The sequence below is a fragment of the Canis lupus genome, chromosome 25 (genome assembly GCF_048164855.1).
Source record: "Canis lupus baileyi chromosome 25, mCanLup2.hap1, whole genome shotgun sequence".
Lineage (NCBI taxonomy): Eukaryota > Metazoa > Chordata > Mammalia > Carnivora > Canidae > Canis > Canis lupus.
Window position 1 is genome coordinate 26,930,383 of NC_132862.1, and position 16,887 is coordinate 26,947,269.

The 16,887-nt window shown below is 36.0% G+C and overlaps 1 protein-coding gene across 2 annotated transcripts in view; it reads right to left on the minus strand.

Moving 5' to 3' along the window:
• Positions 1–16,887, minus strand: part of PDE3A (phosphodiesterase 3A) — a 313,203-nt gene that overhangs the window by 12,907 nt on the left and 283,409 nt on the right. For both annotated transcript variants that reach the window (XM_072798776.1, XM_072798777.1), the window contains exons 10-14: positions 10,114–10,225; positions 5,073–5,186; positions 4,732–4,931; positions 2,696–2,899; positions 1,862–2,017 (exon numbers count right to left, since the gene is read on the minus strand). In XM_072798776.1, the coding sequence (XP_072654877.1) occupies positions 1,862–2,017; positions 2,696–2,899; positions 4,732–4,931; positions 5,073–5,186; positions 10,114–10,225 (786 nt within the window). The remainder of the gene's footprint in view (positions 1–1,861; positions 2,018–2,695; positions 2,900–4,731; positions 4,932–5,072; positions 5,187–10,113; positions 10,226–16,887) is intronic.

Sequence of the window (16,887 nt, forward strand, 5' to 3'; positions counted from 1 at the left end):
AATATACTGAAATACCAACAATGATTATGCCCATGTAGTAGAATAATTATTATAAATGGGTTATCTTTTTATTTTTTTGTATTTTTGTATTTTTTTTTTAATTTATTTATTTATTTATTTATTTATGATAGTCACAGAGAGAGAGAGAGGCGCAGAGACACAGGCAGAGGGAGAAGCAGGCTCCATGCACCGGGAGCCCGATGTGGGATTCGATCCCGGGTCTCCAGGATCACGCCCTGGGCCAAAGGCAGGCGCCAAACCTCTGCGCCACCCAGGGATCCCTGTATTTTTGTATTTTACTTTGTAATTTATTTTTTTAAAGATTTTTATTTAGTTGAGAGACAGACAATGAGCAAGGTAAAGGGAAGAAGTGGCCTCATCCTTGAGCAGGAAGCCCCATGCAAGGCTGGATCCCAGGACCCTGGGATCATGACCTGAGCCAAGAACAGATGTTTAACCAACTGAGCCACCCAGGCACTCCTATTTTTTTGTATTTCAATATTTGAGAATTAATTATGAATTAATCTCATTTCTAGAAAAGGCAATACAGTATTTTCTAGAAAGTACAAACATTTTGTTCTATGTATGAGTCCTGTCTATAAAACTCACAAAACAGCTTTCTAATCCTTCTTCAAATATGTCCAGTGACAAGCAATTTATTACTTAAAAAAGTGCCTCATCTTATTTCTGGATGCCTTTATAATACAAGTTTCTTCCTCATATTGTCTTGAAATCTATCTCCCTATAACTTCTATATTGTGGTTATATTCACAACGTTTTTAGAGAAGCAGAAAGAAATCTAATGTTTCTTATAAATTAGATCCTGTGTTAAGTGAAACTTTATTTTCTCTAATCTCTGCAACAATGTATGATACACTTAGTCCTAATTTTGTGTATCAGTCTTTAAAGTGTCTGAAGAGAGTTATTATATCACCTCCATTTCCCTGCAGGGTAATTACCTTCACTTTTAAATTTTTTTTTATTTAAATTCAATTTAATTAACATATACTGTATTATTAGATTCAGGAGTAGAAGTTAGTGATTCATCAGTTGTATATAACACCCAGTGCTCATTATATCAAGTGCCCTCCTTAATGCCCATTACCCAGTTATCCCATCCCCCCATCTACCTCCCTTCCAGTGTCCTTTTATGCCACTGATCCCTGTCCTTTATCTATGCTCTACTACCTCTGGATTCCTCTTAAAAGAGTAGTTCACAATACTCAGTTTCATGTATAATCTGATCAGTGTACGGAATTATGGGGAAGATGAACGCATGCTTATATTTTGTGTTAGAGTTTTCAGTGATTTGACATAATGATGTCAAGTAAAATGCCTATTTTTAAAGTTTTTTTTCATATGCTGTTATTATTGACTATTAGGAGTAAATAATCTGATGTACAGTCATCCATATAAATTTAAATGAGCATCTATTATAATAAATTTATTTAAAAAATATGTCAATGGTCTTCCTAATGTCTACATCATTTCATTATTTCAACATCTTCTCCTGCCCCCACCTCCACCCCCTGCAATACTTGCAAATAATTTTTTCTTTGAATTTTGAGTTTTCTGATGTTAGTGTGAATATAAAGGACCAATCAGACTTCCACAGCTTTTGCGAATTTATGAGCAGCCTAAGTATGGATTAAGATAAATAGTTACCGGATGTGTGGGTGGCTCAGCAGTTGAGCACCTGCCTTTGACCCAGGGCATGATCCTGGAGTCCCGGGATCGAGTCCCACATTGGGCTACCTGCATGGAGCCTGCTTGTCTCTCTGCTATGTCTCTGCCTCTCTCTGTGTGTGTCTCTCATGAATAAATAAATAAAATCTTTAAAAAAAATTTAAAAAATAGTTACCTGTTCATAAAACTCATTGACAATACCCTCTGTCCACTGAAGATGGAGCTCTTTACATTTAGCTGGCCCATTTATATCAGCCAACTTTATACACATTTGGCAAACCAGTAGACGATCGTTTTCATTGGTCCAGTCTATTCCAACATCATCATTCACCTGTTTGAGGGGTAAGGGTAAAATATGTTTTGCCTCAATGAAAGGAAAATTTGAATAAAAGAATAAACAACATATTTATTATCTTCTTAACATGTAGAAATCAGAATACCAAGAAACTAGAAACTTCTTAGCTATTTAAAATGTTATTGGCTTGCATAATAGTAAAATAGCTCATCCGAAAAATAAAATTAAAAATGATAGGTAAAATTATTAATTATAGAACTGAAAATAAATGCTATTTAAAATTGATAATTACCAATTATCCATGAATAAATATAGCTACAAATGATAAGAAATTTTCTTAAGTTAACATTTAGATATTTATGTTTGATATATGAAATTTTGTTTCCCGGTTTTGACCTATCCGGCAGTAGCCAGATAATCTATGTTAGTATATACCATAGTGAGCAAATTAAATGAAACAAAAAACACAATGACAGTGAGAATTTTATTTCTCTGCAGCACAAACTATAATATATATGTAGACAGAACCTCAACTTCTTAGATTTCTAGATTGGGACCATTGCCCACATATCTGCTTCTGGTTAAACATTTCATTGCATTTCATTTTCACATTTGACATATAAGAGGTGAAAGCAGTAAGTTTTGTTCCACACTCTGATTCCATGACATCTTTCAATATGGTCATAAAATGAAGACTGGTACAAATCTAGTTACCTTGGCATTAAATTTGGCTACAAAATCAAAGTGTTTCTTCAGGTCAGTGGCCAAAATTGCTTCAATGACAAGGAAACGAAAATGCTTAAATTCCACATGGTCAAGGTTAACTAAGAAGTTGTACTCTGGCCGGGACATGAAAAGATTCCATGCAGCAGCTGCGTGATGATTCTCCAAAACTGAACGATCATTATAGAGCACCGCCTGGGCAAAAAAAGAAAAAACTTGAAGGGCTCAACTTTTAAATTAAAAAAAAATCATAAAAATACATAACAGGTAAAGCTTTCAGGATCCTCTTTTATCATGGAACATACAAATGTAATCTTGTGACTGTTGGTTAAGAAAAATTCCATACTATAATTACACTGACTGTTGATTACTTTTCTTGGTTAAAATTTCCTTTTTTTGTAAGATGAAGTCCATTTCCCTGAAAGTTTATTCCAAACTCCTGCAAATGAGGGGTTTAGAGCTAGCTTTTAACAAACTTCTTTGCACAGGAATTTAACTATTAAAAAATGAAAATGTACGAAAATCCCTAGGAGGTAACTCAGTTACTTTCTGCATCTAGAGTAAGACTGATTCTTAAGCACATATAACTAATAAATATGAATGGACTCCCTGAGGAGCTTATCATTTATTTTTATTATTTTTTAAGATTTTATTTATTTATTAATGCAAGACATACACACAGAGAGAGAGAGAGGCAGAGACACAGGCAGAAGGAGAAGCAGACTCCATCCAGGGAGCCTGATGTGGAACTGGATCCCAGGACTCCAGGATCATGCCCTGGGCCGAAGGCAGGTGCTAGACCACTGAGACACCCAGGGATACCTGGAGCTTATAATTTAAAACATTCTCACCCTACAAGCAGCCATAGAAGATTTCACCCTTCAACTAGTAATTAAAGGTATATAATAAATATATACTTGCTTGGAATTCCCGAATAATGCTGAGGGATACCGCAAAAGAAGAGGAAGTTACCTAAACATCACTTGAAGACTAGTGTGGTAGATAGACAATACAGGAAAAAAAGAAAGAAGGATAAAAAAGAAAGACAAGGCACATGAAAATTTAAATTGAACTAAGTAAAAATGCACACAATGTGTAGGAAAATATGAATGATAAATAGTGCTGACAAAATGATTTGCCCATTTTTAGGGAAAATAATTCTGGTATATGAAGGTTATGCTGAAATAAAGTAGGCAGTCAGGGAAGAAAAAAATCAGGATATTTTTATTGCATACAGATTAGAAGAAAATTCTAGTCTCTACAACAGGTGGAAATGGATGAGAAATGGGTAAAAGACAAAAAATAAGAAAAAAAAGTATGAGATTTGACTTCTAGATCACTTAGAAAGAAAAACAGGATCTCAGAATACTTAGCAACACAGAACCAACTAATTAAATCAAGGAGAAACTTACTGAATTTCATTGTATAGATGGAGATCTGAGATACTCAGAGATTAATTTTTGACCTAAATTGAAGTATATAAGAAAATGGACTTCTTAAAAGTTATTGTTTTTGGAATACTATATTTAGGTAAAAAAAAATTCCCTCAAATGAATGAAATAAATTGATGCTTAAATCCTACTAACCAATAGAAATGTCATAAGAATCACAGTTGTTATGATGAATATACTTCAAAGGAATGGGATTTATATACAAAGACGACTTGCAAAATTAAAAGTTCAAGAAAGATCTGGTTCTTTAATAGTTTCAAAAGGCACTTTTGTATAGGTTGGATTTTCTTTGTTGAGAAGGTTCATTAATATGGATTCAACTAGTTTTTCTTCTTAAGAAGAAAACTGAGAAGGGATCCCCATGGGTAATAAAGTTGCATAGCTGCCATTAATATCCTGGAACAAACACGGTATCTTTTCAAAATTAGCTTGGTCTCTAAGAATTCTGCCCTAGGGCTAAATATAGTTTGGCTCATATTCATTTGGTCCCCATTATAAGTAAACTTAGAAAATTAATTTTCTTTGGAAAAATCTCTAAATAGAATTCTTTCTTCTAATCAAAATTGAAAGATTTACCTGAGGAGCACTAGTTGCAACCAGGAAAGCATTAGTCCTTCCTGGGTGATCATAATCATGCATGGCTGCAGCCACATATAGTGCCATTAACTCTAAAGCAGGGATATTTCCAGATAAACATCCGTATTTATCATCAGGTACATTATACATTTTTGAGAATACATATCCCATATGTCCATGTGTAAATCCACTGTCAGAATCTGAGAAGAGAAAATTAAATAGAAATTTTTAAAAGTATTAAACTGATACTATTTGTTTTGACCTCCTTTTTTAAAGAAATGCTTCCCCTCCCAACCTTCCCCACCAGTTAACAAGGGAGCACAGATGTACTTAATACGTACCTGAATCACTTGTTGATCCATGATCATTAATCACAGTTGAGTGGCCCGGAATAGGTTGTGTAGTAAGATACCAAACAGCATGTAAAACATCAGTGGCATGAATTCTGTTATGATCTGTAACCAATGCAAAGGAAAAGTCATTAATTTGTGAACTTTGGGGTCCAAGGACTAAGAGTGCCATCTACTGGATAAAGAGTTTAGTCTTAATATTTTAATACCCCAGTGAAAGGCAGCCAAACTTTCTAGGACAAATGCTCTTTGATTACTCTTCCATGACTCCATAATATTCATAGTTACCAGGGGTGGGGGGTGGGAAGCACACATAATGTTTATTATGCATGCAGATGTCTGAAGGGAAAAAAATCTGTCCAGAATCTACCAGAAACCTAACATCCATAGAAAGCTCACTATGGGGCAGCCCTGGTGGCGCAGTGGTTTAGTGCCGCCTGCAGCCAAAGGCGTGACCCTGGATTGAGTCCTACGTCAGGCTCTCTGCGTGGAGCCTGCCTCTCCCTCTGCCTGTGTCTCTGCCTCTCTCTCTCTCTGCATCTCCATGAAAAAATAAATAAAATCTTTAAAAAAAAAAAAAAAAGAAAGCTCACTATGTGCAATCACTGTGATATTTATCCTTATACTTATTTCCATGTCCCTGTATAAGATTATGCAGAGGACCAGAATAAAGAAAGACCCATGACATACTTCAACTAGGTCAGACCAATGGTCTATACCACTCAATATTTCATATCTGGTAATAACATGCAAATATATTCTGTGAATGAAACATAGTACTATTCTTTTGTATCCAACTCAAAACACTGGTAAAAAATAATAATTATATACATATATGTTAAATTCATAAAGCAGAATTGAAAACCACAATCAATGATGTTCTCTGATCTAAAAATTCTAATATGGCAATACAGCTCTAGGAAATATCTGAAGAGAAAAATAAAAACTTCCTTGCACATTAATGTAGGAGTTGGATCACTTAGAAGAGCAAAATCTATGGGAAAACCAAATCTTCTAGTTACAACATCATTATCATGGGAAGAGGGTCTATTTTATACATGCAGTTCAGCTTCTATTGAACTATGACTAAAGGCCTGGTGCGTTCTTGGCTCACCTTTTCCTGGTGCAATTCTTTCAAGCTTTTTTGTTTACTGGACTTCACAATATTTCATTGATTGCTATACTTAAGCATGCTAACTTTACATACTCTATTTCCAATAACCAACTACGTAATACAGTTTCTTCCAATATAGTAGATTACATCTCTGAATAATACTGAACAGAGAAAGAGAAAATAGAGAACAGTGATAATGATAATGGGAATTGGAGAGAACATCTGGTCTCTCTGGTCAGGGAAGAAAGAAAAAATATAAGATTTTTTTTAAAAAAGATTTTATTTGTTTATATGAGAAAGAGAGAGAGAGAGAGCACGAGTGGGGGCAGGGACGGGCAGAGGGAGCAGCAGACTCCCCACTGAGAGTGGAGCCGGATCAGGGCTCCTTCCCAGGATCCTTGAATCAAGACCCAAACTGAAGGCAGATGCTTAACCAACTGAGCCACCCAAGTGCCCCCCAAAAAACCAACATTTTTGGTGTTAGTGGCACACAGAAGGAAGGCAGGTGGATGCTGCTTATTTCCCTACACAGAAATATGCTTAAAAATTCCTCTTCTCATAGCCACAGTAGGCAACTGAGAGGGAGAAGGAATGGTATTAGAGCTATCTTTATTATGATCATCCCTCTTCCTTCATCTCTGCATTTTGGACAAACCCCCAACTCTTTTGATAGTTTTTCACCCATCTGGCAAGGCTCTGTCCTTCTGCCCCTCTGCCAACACACACACACGCGCACACACACACACACACACACTAACACATAACATGCCTCATCTCATTCCCATAGTCTACCCATCTCCCTTTTCTGTCTTAATACACTTGTTTTTTCAACTTTCTCCTTTTCCCTCAAGAACAGAGTTGAAGTGAGCTAGCAAGGAAGGAGGGCTGGAGTTAAATGTAAAATTTTTTGCCCTATAGATTTAGATTTTCAATTTAAATTCTGTCTATACTCCTTTGGAAATGTATTAAAGAGAAGTGACACTTTAAACACTTTTTGCCTTTGGAATATAGTAAATACTAAAATAGTTTTGCTTTTCTAGCTTGTCCCATGCCACCTCGGTGTCTAGTTTAAAAACTGATGGGCACATGACATATAGCTTAATTGAACTGAACTAAACACGGAATAAAATTATTCTCATCACTGCCACTCTCCTCATTTCTCCAACTTCAATAACAAGAATGATTGATTTTAGGAAGAATATATTTTAGAGATGAAAGTTTCTGAAAATAGAAGAAGCATTCTCAAAACTAACTTTGAATTAATGAATGAACAAGACCTGATGATTTATCTTCTTTACTTGCCAGTATGCCCAACTGAAAGGGACTGTGAACGACAATGAACATTATTTATTTCTCTGGGCAATTGGGTATCAATTATACCTTAATTTATCCTAATCTTTATTGAACAAATATATATTCGGTATCATATCTTTATCAGTGAATTGCCTATATTTATACCTCATCCCACTGCTATTCCATGAAATATCTACCTACCTACAAATGTGTCTATTTTTAAATCTAGATTCTTCAAATTTTAGTAAGGGTTCTGGGTAAAAATTTAAAGGTTGTTATATTTTCCTCTTCTCTTAAAAATTGTTAAAAGTGTGCTTAAAAGTATAATAAAATTTAGTTTCTACTATTTTAGGTCATTGTCATATTAAAGCTAATCCCATTTTGGGCTTTTTCATTTAGGTATGGGTTTATTTAGACACAGCTATTAGAAATATAGTTCTCTAGGAGTAGACATTAAAGTAAGGATACATACAACAAATTTTTGTATAAGATAACTATAATTGATGATAAACAAAGCTTTTAATAAATATCTAAATTAATCTGAATTTATAACACTACCACATGCAAAAATCACTATTTAAAAAGGGATCACCAGTCAAGCTAAAACTTTTCTGTGAGAAGATATAAATGAATTCCCTATACAAGAAAGTGTTTAGGGTTCCTAAGAGAGCAAGCAGGTTTATTATAACAAATTATTTTCACATGGAACGAAGAACCCACTATTTCAGAAAAAAAAAATCTATTCGGTTGTAAAATAAAATATAAAAATGAAGAATAAAATTTAAATCTGGAAACTTCTTTTTACACTTAAGTACTGATCAACTTTCCCTATGATTTTATGACATACTGCCTAGAGAAAAGTTAGTAGTTATTATATCAATTGGTACTTAATGGACTTGGCTATAGCTGATCATGTCACTGAAATACATTTGGAAATATAACAATTTGTAAATTTAGTCTGATGACTAGCTGTTGAAAAATCAGTAACACTTATGTGAATCACTGGCATCCACCCAGGGTGTGCCCTGGGAAAATGGTATTAAGAAAGCAAGGTTTGTTTGAGATTCTTTCAAAATACCCCTTTTTCACTTCTGTCAATTTCCTTGGCCCTACTGGCCAGAGTTTTCTTTTTTCTTTTTTTTAAGATTTTTATTTATTCATGAGAGACAGAGAGAGAGAGAGAGAGAGAGAGAGAGAGGCAGAGACACAGGCAGAGGGAGAAGCAGGCTCCATGCAGGAAGCCTGATGCGGGACTGGATCCAGGGTCTCCACGATCACACCCTGGGCTGAAGGTGGCGCTAAACCGCTGAGCCACCGGGGCTGCCCCAGACTTTTCCAAGAGACCCAGTACTCTTAAGCTCCTTTCTCCTCTACACCCACTGTCTTGTCTTATCTGCATTTTGGTCCCATATTCTCCAACAAATCTCATTTGTAGATCCAATTCTTCATTCTTTTCTCCTATCACACACTATCAGCTGTGTATTTTCATTCTCATGTAGCATGTGGATGCCACTTTGAAAAACAATGTTAATAATGGATCACTGTACAACTCCTTTCTGGAAATATCTGTACTTTGCTATCTCCCTCAAGGGAGATACACCTCCCCTAAGGTATATAAAAGCAAATTTATAACTTAAAACATGATTTGAACGACACATATTTAAGGCATGCTTCAATCAATGTATGACATCTGGCTACTTCTCTTGCTATGCATTTATTTTTTAAAAATACCCCATGATTTCTGCACATTTCCACAACTTCCCTTCCCTGCATTCCCTGATTTTTGCACATTTTCTTCAGTTCTATATATTTTTTAGCATGTATGGTGATTTTACTCTCATATTCAGATGATACCAGAAATGCTCCATATTCAAAATTTAACATCTCCTCTCTGTTCAAACTTTGCATTATTATAAATAAAATTATTCTCATAATATTTAAAGTTCATAAACTTGAAGACTTGGTTGTGTCTCTTCCTTTGGTCTTCACATTTATCTGATTTTTAAAATATTTACAATAATTTCTTCACAATCACTTTAAGGTGCCTCTTTTGTTCCATTTTATTAATTAGACTATTATGCACCTGTCCCTCTACCCCAGCCAGGTTTTTCTTATATTGAAAACATGTCAAAAAAAAAAAAAAAAAAGAAAAAAGAAAACATGTCAAGAGCTCATGATTTAACTCTGCAGTTGCCAGAACAAAAGTTGAATTCACCCAATAAGAAGAGTATATTATAAAATGAGTAATAAATTTAACATTTCATTATTTATAAAGCACACACTTAAACTGGCTTACTACATGAAGGCACTATTATAACCCCTTTAGATTTATTACCACATTTTATCCTCATAACAATCCTATGAAGCTGATATTATGAGCCCCATTTTACAGATTAAGAAATGAGGCATGCAGAGGTGAAGTAAGACTATGGTCATTGACAGCAGAGAAGTGAAGGATCCAGGATTCTGAAACAGGCTATAACCTTGTAATCACTATACCATGTGGCCACATCCAGTGTTTACTATATGTAGTCCTCTGCTAGCTGCCAATGATTCAATAACCCATTACCCATTGCAAATTCGGCAAATTTGAAAAGCATTATTTCACAGATAACTTATACTTACAAGGAATTTCCCTGTATCCAATCTCCAAAGCATGAAAATAATTCATAAATTCTCTAACTGGAATTTTGAAAGCTTCGAAGAGACCCATGTCTTCAAAAAGTCTGTATGATACCTATAAAGAGAAAGACAAAGCTTTATAAAACATCCCTGTGTGTATTAGACACAAAAAAGAAAAAAAATTAAAACAAAAAATTCCTGGCCAGCAAGGACACACTTATTGGGAACAAGAAGTCAAGTGAGTATTGAAGAACTCTATGTGTCTAGACCCTATAGCCCCTGACCATAAGGGGTATTTAATCTGTTTTTAAAGATGGGGACATACAACCAAGAAAACAACCAACCTAAACAACAGTATACATTAGAGAAACATGTCAAGGCACTTAACTGTGTGTGATATCAATTACTAGAGAATCCTACTTATTAAAGCATTCATTGTATAGTGCATACTGTAAGCACTAACAAATGAGAGAAAGCTTTAATTTGGATTAATTTTTTTTTAAATCTTTCCAGAAGATAAGGGATTTGGAGCTGTAACTTAGTGAAGGATAAGGGGAAAGAATGAGAGAGAGAAAAACGGTTACTTGGACTAAATACATAGAAAAAACTGATTTATTCTTATGCAGTATAAATAACAACATCTAAATTATTTCTTCCTTCCCTGTTTTCTCTTTCTCTTCCAAATATTTATTCTCCTTCCAATTGCATTCACAGCTCTACCGACCCAAATCCAGTGAATATCTACGTACGTAGCTGGTATATTTGACATGCAAATGATGGAGAAAAAAGTGATAAAGGCACCGAAGAAGGTAATGGGAAGGGGAATGGTTATTCACATGGCAGAACCGAGTGCAGCACCATTTCAAGTGGCCTTACTGCAAGTCACAAAGGCACAGTGTTGGTTAGAACTCAGGAGACTTTAAGAAAGAACTACTCGTCATTTTTTTTTAAAAGATTTTATTTATTTATTCATGAGAGACAGAGAGAGAGAAAGAGAGAAAGAGAGAGAGAGAGAGAGAGAGAGACTGAGACATAGGCAGAGGGAGAAGCAGGCTCCATGCAGGGAGCCCAACACGGGACTAGATCCCGGGTTCCCAGGATCAGGCCCTGGGCTGAAGGTGGCGCTAAACTGCTGAGGCACCTGGGCTGCCCTCGTCATTTTTGTTATCTGCATCTCTTCTTAAAGTTGTCTTGAAATATTTCTTCTCAATCTGTTGTATGCTGTTTCTTAGCTAAATTTCTATGTTTTGTTACTGACTTTAAATCTATTTAAATTCAATAATACTCCTTTAATTATGTACTCCGTGTTTATCATATATATCTATATATAAAACTATATGTCTATATGTTTGTCTACATATTATGCCTCTCTATATATAAAACTATAATGGAATTTCAATCTAAAATGAAACTGGAGGAGATGAAACAAAAAAATCTCATGCACGTGCCCTCAGAAAAACAAAATTCAAGGTCCGAGAGACTGATTTCCTATAAATGACCAATTTTTAGAAAAGCAGTAACATTGGAATTTTCTTAAATGGTATGGAGTTGATCAGGAGTTGCTTCGTATCAACCTAAGGAAGTTGTACTTATAGTTTCCAGAGGCATGAACAAGGAATAATCCAGGTTGGTCTGGTCTGGCAAAATAAGCTGACTCGAGCTTTGCTTGTATGACTACACTGGTTTTGTCTACTCAAGCAATTTCAAACCTGGTCTCCATTTGTTTTTGATTTTAATGGACTCTAACTGAACTACCCCTCTATACAATCCCTGCCTATAATACACCAAACCCTCAGGAGACTCACTGTAGTGAGCGCAACTACAGTTTGCACAGCCTATATATTGTACTTCCTCTGCTATTCCTGAATATACTCATCCTTCTGACAATTTTGAGCTTGCCTCAGTTTACCTATTTAGGCTGAATAACCAAAAAATTATTCATTCAGTATACATTTATTGAGTGCCCACCACATGCCAGATACTCTTCTGCATATGAGGCATATATGCAGATGAACAAAAACAAAGATCTCTTCCTTCAGGGAGCTCATTGTCTATTTAGCAGGGGAGGGCAGTAAACAACAGATATAATAAGTAAAGTATACACTATGATAGAAAGTAGTAAGTAGGGGCAGCCCAGGTGGCTCAGCAGTTTAGTGCCGCCTTCGGCCGAGGACCTGATCTTGTAGACCCAGGATTGAGTCCCACATCAGGCTCCCTGCATGGAACCTGCTTGTACCTCTGTCTGTGTCTCTGCCCCTCTCTCTCTCTCTCTCTCCACAGTCTCTTATGAGTAAATAAATAAAATCTTAAAAAAAAAAAGAAAGTAGTAAGTAATATAGAAAAAGAAAAAGGAGAACAAGCATGGAGGACTGGATAGGGAAGCTACAGAATTTGCTTTTTTAGGTATGGTGGTTAGAGTAGGCATATCCAGGTGACATTTGGGCAAAGAAGTGAAGGAGACATAGACTGAGGTACATGGATATCTAAGAACAAAGTTTTCTATACAGGAAAAAAGGCCTGTGCAAAGGCCCTGTACTCAAGAAACAGCAAATAAGCCAGCATGGCTTTCAGAATGAATGAGGACAGGAGGAGAATTTAAGTTAGCAATGGCAAAGTGGAATGTGGCACCGTGTAATCTTGGGGTTTGATAGCCAGACTGATCATTTTAATATTTTTTCTCTGAGGTAGAGAGCCACTGACTGGAGGTAGTGACTGGAGCAGGGAAGTGACTTTATTTGACTTATTTTTTTCTTTTTTTAAGGTTTTATTTACTTGAAAGAGAGAGAAGGAGTCTGAGCAGGGGAGGGACAGAGTAAGAGGGAGAAGTAGACCCCCTACTGAGCATGGAGCGGATGCAGCACTCCATTCCAGAACCCTAGGATCATGACCTGAGCCACCCAGGCACCCCGTTTGACTTATATTTTAAAGGATTACTGTAGTTAAGTTGGGAACAGATTCTATATTATGTACATTAACTTCTCAATGCTTTTCTTCACTCTGAATGGCAAGTACATTTAAATTTTGTCCTTTTTGTGCATAACATATAATGCCTATCTCCTCCCTTTAAAAATGCAACAGGGGCACCTGAGTGATTCGGTTGGTTAAGCATCAGACTCTTGATTTTTTCAGGCCATAATCTAAGGGTTGTGAGGTTGAGCCCAGCATTGGGCTTGTACTGGGCATGGAGTTTGCTTGAGATTCTTTCCTTTTCTCTTCTTCTCTCCCTCGCCCCACAACGCCCCCCCCGCCAAAGGCAACAGAAAGTGAAGTTTATGATTTCTGTAATATTTCAAGCTAGGTTTTCTTTTGTTGTTGTTGTTGTTGTTGTTGTTGTTATCTCCTATTTACTACTGCTTTGGTCTATATTTGAGTTTTTGTTTATAAATACCTAATGGATTTAACTATGCATGTTACTTCAGTGACTTGTCCAAGATCACACATCTGACAACATTATCAGAACCAGAATTCAAGCCAAGCCTTTTGGCTTCAGATTTTGTACTCTAAACTGCTGCAAATTGTACCACTAGTATTTGAAAAGCAATGTTGTTAGGATTGTAAATAACTAAGGTTTTCTTCTACTATTACCTTAAACACTTAAAAGAGTAAGACAACAGGATATTTTAGAGTATGATTTTAAAATAAGAGAATTTTCACCAACATGCTGTTAAAGAATCAACCACCAATAACTTAAACTCACAAAGATACCATTAATCTGGTAAATATTGGTAATTGGAAAAAGTAAGTACTATTTCCAAACTTGAACCATGTCCTTTTTTTTTTTTGAACCATGTCCTTTAAAATTTGTTAAAATAAACATGATAATCATCAAGAAGGCAGTCAGTATACTGAGACTGAAAAGTCATTTCCATTGCACATATGTCTCTTTAAAAATCTTTTGAAGTAGGACTTTTTCTGTGTAGTTTCAGCCAAAAGGTGATTTCTCGGAATGTTCAAGTTAATTCATTTCAGCTGTCCCACAGTCTTACTAAAGGTGAAAAAAGTATGCCTTTCACACAGTGAAAATGTCATGATTTTGTGCTTATAAACTTAAATCAAAGAGAAAACCCATAAAGTTCTACTCAGTAAGACAAAACTGCATTTTCTCGAAGTTCAATGTTTTGTAAATTGGAAAGATAAACAGTGACATACTAAGGCTCATGTAGCTATGTATTTCTTTCTGGAAGGTGACTGGAAGAAAAACACATTAGTGAATTTTATTGCAATCTAATTGTTCATTATATCTCATCTTTCTGCTCTGTACTCCTATCCAGGACTCTTAAAAATATTTTGTGGCAAAGCTGGTCAAGTGTCACCCCCAGCTCCCAGAACTTCAAGGGGAGCTAGGTATAGAGGGACCTGTATTAGTATAGCAAATATAGTATTTGCTATTTTGTCACTAGTGCTAAAAAGCTGACTGTTAGAATAACCGCTTTTCTACTGGCTCCAGCTCTCTGTTCAGAGTGTTGAAGACAGAATAAGTCAATGGGTTTTATGGGGGTGCTGAGAAACTGCTGAAGGTAAATGAAGACTACAAGTATGGTTTTCTGATATGGCTACATCTGGATTCAAATCATATGTCTAAAATCTACCCTATGACTTCAGATAAATGGTATAGGCTCTTTTAAGCTATAGTTTCTTCTTCTGAAGAACAGAGATTAGACACATTATTTGCATCAAAGTTACTGAGGAGATTAAGTCACAGAGTTTGTGGAGGGGAGGTCTGTGATCTACGGATTAAATACAGAACATGTGAAATTTTTCTCTTTATAGGAACCACACTCTGCAGTGAATAAAAAAGAATAAAAAAGAAGTCTTCCTGGCCCACTGCCACCTCTTCTTCCAGGGCACCATTACAGAAATATTTTCATGTAAAATCACATGACATAGTCTACAAGGAGTTTCAGAAAGTGGGATATAAAACCTATGTCTACTATAAAACCTATGTCTCAGAGACATAGTCTACAAGGAGTTTCAGAAAGTGGGATATAAAACCTCCCAGGAGGAGCCCTGAGGTGTGAGACTAAGGTGGACTGGATAAAAATAGTTGTCATTATACCTGTCTTCAAGGCCCCTGGGTGGCACAGTTGGTTAAGTGTCCAACTCTTGGTTTGGGCTCAGGTCCTAATCTCAGGGCTGGGAGATCAAACTCTGAGTCTGGCTCTGTGCACAGCACAGTCCACTTGAGTTTCTCTCTCCCTCTGTCTCTCCCCTTCCTTGCTTACTTGCACTCTCTAAAAAAAAAATAAATCTTGAAAAAACCATTTTAGGGGCACCTGGGTGGTTCAGTGGTTAAGCGTCTGCCTTTGGCTCAGGTTGTGATCCCAGGTTCCTGGGATCAAGTTCCACATTAAGCTTCCTTACAGAGAGCCTGCTTCTCCCTCTGCCTATGTCTCTGCCTCTCTCTGTGTGTCTCTCATGAATAAATAAACAAAATCTTAAAAAATATATTTTAAAAGATGTTGCTTAGAACTGAGGAGAAGTTAAAGGAGGAAAGATGGGACCATTGACTCCTAGTAAAAGTGCAAGGGCTATCATTCCAGTCCTCAAGGTGTTTGTGGTCGGAAGAAAATCTAGCAGAGGCAACTATATGCTACATAGACTGTCATCATTTTGAATTTCATTGTCCATCAATCATCTTAGCACATTTCTTTTGTATGTAGCAAGTTGAATTGTCATGACTTTGACCCATATCTAATTGCCCTACTAGTCCCTATAAGGCAGGAACATAACTTTTCTTCTGGAACACTAGACTAGTACTTTGTGTTTGTAGAACTGAAAAACAAAGGAAAAGTCCCTTTTATCCTTTACCTTCAAACCTTCATGCATCAGGAATCCTCACCCTGAAGCCCCACACTCCGAGTTGTTGAGATGTCTGAAGAAAGCCTATCTCTACTGATGCACCGAGTAGAAATAAGTACAATACGTGATTTCTCTTCTGGTGTTCTCCAGGGAGGTGTTCATTGCTCCAATTAATCTGGGTCTTGAATTTTCACCTAAGTCTTATGTAAGTTTGGTGGTCTTTAGTATCTCTGCAGTGATATTTATTCCATCTATGAAAACACCCCTGAAACATTTTTAAATAAGCTGACAAGTATTATTACATAATCCTCCTTAATTGAGTATGTATTCTGATAGGTGTTTGATAATAGACCAAATTCAGTGTTTTATTTATTAAGAACAAACATGTTCAACTTCTTAATTTCTGTGTTTTCTTTCTCCCTCAGGGAAACATTTTTTTTTTTTTTTAATGTGGGAAGCCTTGAAAGTAAGTCTGGTTTAAGGAAAAAATACAAAAAGTCTTGTTAAGTAGCAACAGATCATATTCTATACTTCTTGTGATACTTAAAGGTGTTTTCTATATTAAAACACAGATATGTTTCTACAGCAATGGAAGGAAATGTGTTTCTGCACGATACCTTACTCTTGATAAGACCTAAGCACTGTAATATTCAGAAGTTTTAAGGGCTCAGTTGGTTAAGTGTTTGGCTCTTTTGGCTCAGGTCATGATCTCAGTGTCATGAGATCAAGCCCCACATTGGGCTCTGAATTGGGTGTGGAACCTTCTTAAGATTGTTTCTTCCTCATCTACTGCCCCTCCCTCCCTAAAAAAAAAAAGAGGTTTAAAAAACAGAAAAAAAATTTACACAATAAATTACTATTTATAATTAGGCAACTTTCTTCTTTTGAGACTGTACCTACTTTTCTTTTGCTGAATTCTATAAATTTCAGATGTATTTCTCCATCTTGCTTGTGTATCCTTGCTCTCTTCCACTTTGC